Here is an 8,688-nt window from a genome sequence, read left to right on the forward strand (position 1 = left end):
TTTATTCATGTAGTAGAAGGAAAAACAAACACATTTCTTTATATTCATTTTTTGAAATAGTCTCCAAATCCCATTCCCTCACTCCCACCTTTGCCCCACATCTAGTCCCTGCAGTGTGCAGCCAGACTGGTATGTCCTAACAGAGAAAGGCCCTGTAGCCTATTCACTCACCCCAGCCAATCTCTCTGACCTGGGACGAAATCAGAACCAACACCCCGAGCCGGGAAAGGTCTTGTATTTCATTCCCCACCCCCGGAGCCAGCCAATCTCCCTGCCTTGGCGCTAGATCAGAGCTGACGCCCCCTAGAGAGGAAAGACCCATATTCCATTCCCTGCCCACCCGAACCAGTCTCTCCCACAACACGGAGCTGGATGGGAGCTAGCACCTCTGGAGAGAGAAGCCTCTCTGCCATTTATAGGTTCTTTTTAGAGGTTAAAATCATTCAATATTGTTAAAAGAAACAACTCTTGTTGTGCAACATTTTTTTATTGTGTAAGCAACATGCGCCGAAACACAAAACATTGCTACCATATAAAAATTGGAAAGGAAAATACATGAATTCAAAAAAGTTAGATGACATTTTTAAAAAGCCCATCATCTTTCAAAGTCTACTCTTTCAAAAATTCTTGTACAATCAGTATAATTTAGTTGGCAAACATCCTATTCTAGCCTAAGAAACATGGTAGGTTTGCACTAAAGATAGGATTTTTTTTCAAGGGGCAGGGAAAGTTTTGAGGGAATACAAAATAAAGTTTAAAATAGAAAATCTCCTCCAGTCTTAACTCTGAAGTCACTATTGTAACTTTACAATTCTTTAAGCAGTTACCAAAATTAGCTTGTTAAAAATCTATTCATAGCAACAATAAATGCAGACTAATTCTCAGTATCAAAAGCAGTGTATATAATTAATATAAACAAAGTTGACAGAAATTTTGCTTTATTTCTCAGGTCCTTCCTCACTCCTTCTTGCAAACCTAGAACAACAACGACATTGTTATTAATTATTATGTTCATTTATTACAGCAAAACTATCTGGTCTTTTCCACATGGCAAATCCCAATTGCATATTAATCATAGAGGTGCTGAAGTTATAGTGACATCTGTGAGAGTTTCACATGTGAATCAATTACAGAACAAGAGATTCACAGATTCCAAGGCCAGAAGGGAGCATTGTGATCCTCTAGTCTGACCTGTGTCACACAGGCCAGAAAACTGCCTCACAATAATTCCTAGAGTAGATCTTATAGAAAAGCTTGCAAACTTGGTTTAAAAATTTTCAGTGATGGAGAATCCACCAGGACCCTGGGAAAAGTGGGTATATTGATCCTTTTATCTGTTTTCTTTATTTCAGTTGTCAGCAATAGGCAGGGACTGTTTCTCATCATGTGTCTGAGCAGTGCCCAGAATAATGGATCCCGCATCTCAGCTGGCCCTATACTAGGCACTAGTGCAATACTAATCAATATAAACTTCCACACTAGAGACAGGAGATCTCTGCTTACACAACCATTCTGAGAAATGTCCTATTATTTCATAGAGACAAGGTAGGTGAGGTAATATCTTCTATTGGACCAACTTCTGTTGGAGAAAGAGACCTGAAGAAGAGCTCTGTGTAGCTTGAAAGCTTGTCTCTTTCACCAGCAGAAGTTGGTCCAACAAAAGATTTTACCTCATCCACCTGGTCTCTCTAATATCCTGAAACCAACACGGCTACTACAATAGTGCAAACCACTATTTCCTGACTAATGGTAGCAACTGTGTGCATGCTATCACCCTACGGTACTTATACAGCCTCCAACAGTAATGGCTGAGAACTTTTATGTATTTATCCTCCCAAGCCCTCTGTGAGGTAGGGGAATGCTGTTATTCCCATTCTACAGATGGACACCCAAGACAGTGAGAGACTAAAGGCAGAACATTCTAAAGAACCTGTGGGAGTTGTTCAAGCTGACACAGAACCAGGGCCGGCGCACCCATTAGGCGACCTAGGCAGTTGCCTAAGGCACTAACATTTGGGGGGCGGCGACAGCGGCGGCCGGATCTTCCGCCACCTCTGTCGGAGGCGGCATTTCGGGGGCAGGACCTTCCGCCGCCTAGGGCAGCAAAAAAGCTGGTGGCGCTCCTGCACAGAACATGGTAAAGCCGGGAACGGAGCCCAAGCCCCTAACCACGAAACAATTCTTCTCCTTCTATGTCTTCTCTTCCTGCTAGTGTACGCAGGGCTTAGGCTCCAGCTACATTTTTACTAGTATGTTAAAAAAACCTGCCCTAGGCGCTATTAGCAGACATAGTGATAAAAATGCCCGAGCCCGGTCTGTACTACAAAGTATCGCATACCTCAAAGACTAATCTTGCAATCATGAGCACATTAAAGACGATGCTCTTTGCAAGCACAATTTCCAAACCCAGCAGGGCAGCGGATAGTGTCTGCATGCTTTTCTCCTCATACGTATCTATAAAATATGAAACAATGGTGTAGTTTGCCCATGAAAATTCATATTTGCACAGAGCCAAATATAACATACATATATAGAGAGAGAAAGAGAGAGAGACTTGTCAGAATTCAATTTTTAATTCAAAAATTTAATAATTTTTAATATTTTAAAATAATTTAATAATTTTAAATAATTTAAACCGATAACATCAATGGCTTTTTGTCTATTTCTATTTATTTATATTTTTCACAGTTGTATGAAATGACTGGGGCTCAGACAATAATTATTCAATGACAGTATATTTTGAGATTCAATAAATTAAAGCTTTATAACCATTAAAACATAGATTGTCAATATCAGATGTCAAAATATACCAAGTAAATACCCGGAAGTCAAACTCTAATACATTCTCAAGCAGCATTTTTCTTATGTTGCTTCCCTTACTTTGTACATTTCAATTGCTATCAGTAGAAATAGTTTTGTCGTTGGTTTCTGTGTGTGAGGTGAACTGATGTTTATCAACATTTACTGATAAAAAAATCTAATCCTTCCAAGCCTCTCTCTGTGCTAGAGAAGGAGTAAGGAAGTGGAGCTGGCAAGGTGCAGCTCCCTTCTGCAATGCAAAATGATTAGAGAAGGAGAAGAATCACTTGATGAATTGTCATTGAAGTCAGTGGGAAATGGGCCCATGTGGAATGAGTTAACAACGTGTAATAGGAATAGACCACAGGGGAGATGTTTTTTTCTCAGTCCTGTGCCATTGACGCCAATGGGAGCAGGACTCTCGGAGCTAGACTGCAGGACCCCTGCTCACCATTGCTCAGCACTTCTTCCCATTCACAGCAATGGGTCCACTTGCATGAATAGCTGCTCGCCAACATGAGTAAAGGTTGGACAACCTGGTCCTACGTTATTTACAGTTCAATTACCAGACACAGCAAGGGCCAGATTCTCAGCTGACGCTGAAGTCAATAGCTCCCCCCTCCTCCCATCTCACAAGTTGCCTGTTGGCCATAAAGTCTTGCAGCAACATAATCACTCATTTGGGTACTAACCTTCGAGGCTGGGGGTTGAAATGTTGCACGGCTTGGACACGATGATTGTTGGAGCAGGAGATGTGAAATCTAAAAGAAAGACAGTAAACCGCTGTGACGTTGCACTCCATATGTTTTATGGAAATATGCTTAGGAGTGTGAATCTGATGTAACTGGAAAATGCTTTATTCAAAAGGTCTCTTGTAAGGTATCATAACAAAGGTTAGAACCTACAGAATATATTCCTTCTATTTGTGTGCATGTATCATTCTTGTATCTGAAGCTAGAAATAAGACGTATAGCTCTGAGGTCCTATTGTAATTATGTAAAGTGTGGGCCCTTAACGGTGGTTTAGAATCTTGATGGCTCCAATTCACTAGGATAATTGGTTGTAAATGGTTTATTTATCTGCAAACCTTCCAGTGTATGTGTGGGCCAACCCAGGAAGAATGGAGACTAGCAGTCTTACAGTGACATGTGACCATGTCACATGATGCTGGAATCCATCTTAATCCTTGTACTTTTCCATTGATGAGGCAGAGGTGTGTACAAGCACAGACAAAAGATTTCCACCATGTGCCAAAGATATAAAAGTGGGTGGACCAGGACAAAGGGGGCTGCCGGTTATGAGAAAACCCCTGCTTACCACCTGAGATGTCTGCTGGATCTAACAAGGACTGTACCAGGGGAAAGGATTGGGCCCAGACTAGGAAGGAGTCTAGTCTGTGAAAGAAGCTTATTGGAATATCTTTGAGGGTGAGATATTACCTGTAATCAGTTTCTTAATGTATTAGGCTTAGACTTGCATGTTTTGTTTTATTTTGCTTTGTGACTTACTTTGTTCTGGCTGTTATTACTTGAAACCACTTAAATCCTATTTGTTATACTTAATAAAATCACTTTTGTTTATTAATAAACCCAGAGTAAGTGATTAATACCTGGGGGAGCAAACAGCTGTGCATCTCTCTCTATCAGTGTTATAGAGGCGAACTATTTATGAGTTTACCCTGTATAAGCTTTATACAGAGTGAAACAGATTCATTTGGGGTTTGGGTCCCATTGGGAACTGGGTGTCCAGGTGCTGGAGATAGGTGACCTGCTGAGCTGTTTTTAGTTAAAGTCTGCAGCTTTGGGGCCATGGCCCAGACCCTGGGTCTGTGATACAGCAGGATAGCATGTCTGGCTCAACAAGGCAGGGTTCTGGAGTCCCAGGCTGGCAGTGGAAAACGGGCTCAGAGGTAATTTCAGCACATCAGGTTACAGATCCAAGGCGATCTCTCTGACTGAACCCGTCACAGTAAAACATATGGAATGCAACATCACATCCTCCTCCTGAACTTACTGCCAGAATCTTAGACACTGTCCATGGTGGAGGCAGTACATGTTAAATCCCTGTTTGTCTCTGGTCACACCCCCTGCCAGTACCTTTAAACCCTATGATGTCATTCATAGGTGTTCTTGCAAGGTCCGGAGTTCCTGGTCCCCAGGTGCCTGAAATCATGTCGGGGTGTTGTATTACTAACAGAATGCAGATAGCAGTATCTGTTCAAATGAAGGTGTCTTGGCATTTAGCCACCAATGCCATAAGGCAAAGTGCCTCAGTTTCCCCTTCCACACAGCAGTGTAGGTCTGTTAATCACTCATTTGGGTACTAACCTTCGAGGCTGGGGGTTGAAATGTTGCACGGCTCGGGCACAATGATCGTTGGAGCAGGAGATGTGAAATCTAAAAGAAAGACAGCAAACCGCACCCAAAATAAATGATTTATACAGATATATAATAATCCCACTGAACTATCTGAAATTCAAGAGCATGGAAATTCACCCTGGGCACAGTTCTAGCCTGGTCCATAGTGCTGTGAAGTCAAAGAGAGTCTGTCCTTTTTGGAAGTATATGAGTCCTTGAATAGTGGCACAAAACATTTTCTTAAATAAACATTTTATGTAGGATTTCTTGCCATTTCCTTTGAAACAGCTGGAGACAGAATACTGGACTAGATGAATGCACTGATCCATTCCAACTTCCACTGTGATCCTATATGATAAATAAAAACTGAATTAATCTCAAAGGTGTATTATCTTATTGAGCCTTAAACCCTGAAAACATACCTGGCGGCTTCTCAGCTGTTTGGGTTTTCTTAATAATTTTGCCGTTATGTTGAACGTAGCAAGACACTAGTTCATTTGAAGAGAACTTGACAATTTTGACAGCACTGTATTTCCCACTAGATGTGAGGATCGGGTCTGTTGCTTCATATATAATTTCACTGTTAGAATTCATGAATATCTTCAGTTCTTTAGGGTAGAAATCTTTCGCCAGGCAGGCAGCAATGCTCTCATTTTCTGACTTCATAATGGAGATGGAGGGCTTGGAAGGTGTTTGATCTCCTGGAAAGTTAATATCGTGGTTGAAATTTAATTAAATGATTATCATAATGGTCCCTTCTTGCCTTAAAAGCAATGATCTTTGCCGTATGTGGGTACCTAGAGAGTACCTATTTGATAAGTACACGATATAGTCCTCTTTTAATCTAGACTTTGATAAACTGAATAGACTGAGCTCCTTAAGTCTCATTTGAAGGCAGGATTTCAGTAATAGTAATAATAGGAACCTAAAAATGGGGGTTGTAGGGGAAAATAACATGTGATCATTTCATTAGAAGTTGTAGCATAAGGAGAAAGAGTTAATTTTGCCCGAACAACCTTAATTCTGGCATTTGCTAACTTTTGAATGTTTGTTTCTGCAATTATAAAACTACTTTAACAACAAGTTTTTGTATGAACTTAATATGAATGTTGAAACCTTTCAATAGAATATTTTTAGAAGATTGCAGTGGAAAAATTAATTAAAATTGCAGAACAACACATGACTATTTTAACTATATTTGTCATGTAATTTCTCTCTGCTAGAAAGAAGGAATGTCAAACTGTCACTGAAAGTCGGACAGAAGCTGGTAATTTATACACACACATTTCCAGAAGGACCTATTGTCTCTGGATCCAAAGTGTGCATTGCTAAAAACCACGACTACAAGCACAGACAATAAGAATCCCTGCATAGTCCCAACCTTATTTTTAATCTCACCTTCAATATGCCTTCAAAAATCTTTAATAAATTACTTTTTCTTAAATTTAAAGTTTTCAAACACCCTTTCCTGAGCATTAAGGTTAAGTCACTTACTTGGTATTAGAGAGACTTTGGTCCCTTTAAAGACAGCATCGGAGTCCACAGTGCTATACAGCTGTGCAAAAACCTCTCTAGAGAAAATTGAAACAACTGCTAGGGTGTATTTATTTTATTCTGAGTCTGGGTTAGATTAATTATTCATCTCCAGTTTCTGGTGTATTCTTGTGCTAAATCAAAAAACTTTTCCATGCAAAAGGTGATTTATATTTTAGCTGCAGAACAAGAAAATTAGCTCAAAGAGGCATGATTTTTGTTGTCTCTTTGAGCCTTTATAATTAAAATATGGAATCCTTGGTCCTGCAAAGACTTACAAACATGCTCAACTTCCTACACCCTGAGGCAGATTCTCAGTTGGTGTAAAGGGTCCTGGCACCTTTGAAGCCAATATGAAGATTTACACCAGCTGAGGATCTGTCCCGCTGGGTAGCCCTATTACCATTTCAGTGGGTCTGTTACAATGTGTAAACTGAAACACGTGCTCAGTTTCTGTAGGATCAGGGCCTTACAGAAGAATTTTGATGCTTGACTCCTAAAATTTCCTGCTTTCAGAAACAAATTCTGTGCCTCAAAGCCAAGATCTGCCAGTGGGTTGAGGAGGATTGATTAGGGGTCCCAAAGAACGGCAACATGCCGTATGTGGGACCATGTAGCAAGGTGACCCTCCGTTCTGAAAATAATAAAAATAGTTATGGATGTTTTACTTCTTTAATTTAACTAATGAGGTTAAAACCCTGTATAGAGTAATTAGGCATGTGCACTCGACAGCATATAAAGAAATGTGCAAAGGTAAAAGGACTATTTAAAATATTATCATTAAACCAATGCAATAACATATGCATAATCTCTCCCTTTTCCTTCAAAAAAATTAAAAACAAGGGATTTGAAAGAGTCAATCATAATTAAGATTTTTTTTTTTTTTTTTTTTTTTACAAAAACATTGACAAACATTTCCTGGCCCTTTCTTCTGTCTTTTCATGTAACTTCGTCTGAAAATGGCAAAAAACCCAAGGGCTAGACATTTGCCTGAGGGAAAAAAGTGTTTGTTATGTTCAAGGTTTTTGTGCAGGGCTCTATGGTGTCTGTATCACTGTGTGTATGTATATCCCAGTCACCGTGCTAAACCTCTTTACATAAACTGCCTTTGTGGCTCAGAGGGGATTCAACACTTCTCAGAATTGTAGTCCAGAGAAATGAGCTGTTACTTGGAGCTGCCCATGTGGGTGAATGCTTCCTTGGAACTGCAGCAAGCCCGGTTCTGAAATGCTTCACAGTTCAACTTTCCATCTTCTTCTTCTTCTGTCAGAAGAGTCCCCTTGGTTTCTGGCAGCATAGCATGGTTGGTACTGCTAATGCACTTGTAGTCTGGTAGGCAGATCTCCATTATATAAAGGGAATTCACCTTACGCATAGGATTCCACAAAGGGTAGTCAAGTCTGATATCCCACACACACACACACCCTGAAAAGCAATGGCAGTCAAATTATGGGATATAATTTAACCATAAAGGAATTTCTATACAGCAAGTTTCCACTGACAGTAACGGTCTCTGATACCTCACAGGGATCTTCTTTCTTCCTCCAACAATATTACACAAATCCTTAATTGCAGTCCCAGCAACATTACCCTGAACCTACCAGGTTAATGTTTCTAGAGGAAGTATGAAGTGGTAAAATTGAACCCAATCTCACTATAATGCTGTTACCGTATGTCTATAACATTTGTTAATACAACTCCATGCTGGTTGCAAATGTTTCCTCTACCCACCCTCTGTTTGTTAACTTGTCTGTCTATTTCTACATTGTGTGTTCCCTGGGGCACGGATCCTCCTCCTTCTCTCTTTGGAAAGTGCCTAGAATCTCAGTTCTCGTACTTTCAGACCTAGCGTACAGCATATCTAAGGGGGAGGGAGTTACTTGGCATCAGAAGACTTTGTGGTTTTAAACAGTGCAATTGAATTGCTGGCACAGGGGGAAGCTGGTTTGTGCAAAGAAAGCATGCTGTCAAGATGGGACTGAAACATTTATTAGCCAAC

At 40.3% G+C, this 8,688-nt stretch overlaps 1 gene segment (V, D, J or C); it reads right to left on the bottom strand.

Annotated features, from left to right (window-relative positions):
* Positions 1 to 528: 528 nt before the first annotated feature.
* On the bottom strand, positions 529 to 6,689 carry LOC135887170 (T cell receptor delta constant-like). The segment is given in 6 exon segments: positions 529 to 975; positions 2,339 to 2,454; positions 3,492 to 3,560; positions 5,127 to 5,195; positions 5,579 to 5,857; positions 6,651 to 6,689. Coding segments are annotated over 5 exon segments (516 nt in total).
* Between the last annotated feature and the right edge of the window lie 1,999 nt (positions 6,690 to 8,688).

Source organism: Emys orbicularis, chromosome 12, assembly GCF_028017835.1.
Source record: "Emys orbicularis isolate rEmyOrb1 chromosome 12, rEmyOrb1.hap1, whole genome shotgun sequence".
Taxonomy (NCBI): domain Eukaryota; kingdom Metazoa; phylum Chordata; order Testudines; family Emydidae; genus Emys; species Emys orbicularis.